Here is a 305-nt window from a genome sequence, read left to right as displayed (position 1 = left end):
CAGCGCTCTCTGCTGCTGCTGCTGCTGCTGCTGCAGCAGCGGGACCGCCCCCGCCCGGGCTGCCCGCCTCCGCCGCCTCAGCAGCCTGAGCTGCTTCTGCTGCGCCCGACGCAGCCGAGGCAGCTCCTGCTGCTGCTGCTGCTGCACCTGCTGCTGCTGCTGCCATCGCCGTGTCTGCCGTGCTGTCCCCGCAGCTCACTGACGCAGCTGCTCCCGAACTCCCGTGCTGCAGCTGCTGCAGCTGCTGCGCCGCATTCTTCGCCGTCGTTGCTGCTGCTGCTGCTTCTGCAGCAGCACTTGCTGCT

The 305-nt window shown here is 69.8% G+C and overlaps 1 protein-coding gene across 1 annotated transcript in view; it reads right to left on the bottom strand.

Annotated features, from left to right (window-relative positions):
• Positions 1 to 195: 195 nt before the first annotated feature.
• Positions 196 to 305, bottom strand: part of ETH_00036305 (uncharacterized protein) — a gene marked incomplete at both ends in the record, with an annotated part of 1392 nt that continues 1282 nt past the window's right edge. Inside the window, one exon of the mRNA XM_013374766.1 lies at positions 196 to 305. Within this exon, the coding sequence (XP_013230220.1) occupies positions 196 to 305 (110 nt within the window).

This window comes from Eimeria tenella, genomic scaffold, assembly GCF_000499545.2.
Source record: "Eimeria tenella Houghton genomic scaffold, Eth_scaff2281, whole genome shotgun sequence".
Classification (NCBI taxonomy): Eukaryota; Apicomplexa; class Conoidasida; order Eucoccidiorida; family Eimeriidae; genus Eimeria; species Eimeria tenella.
Note: the sequence above shows the minus strand (reverse complement) of the source record. Positions and strands in the feature narration are given on the sequence as shown.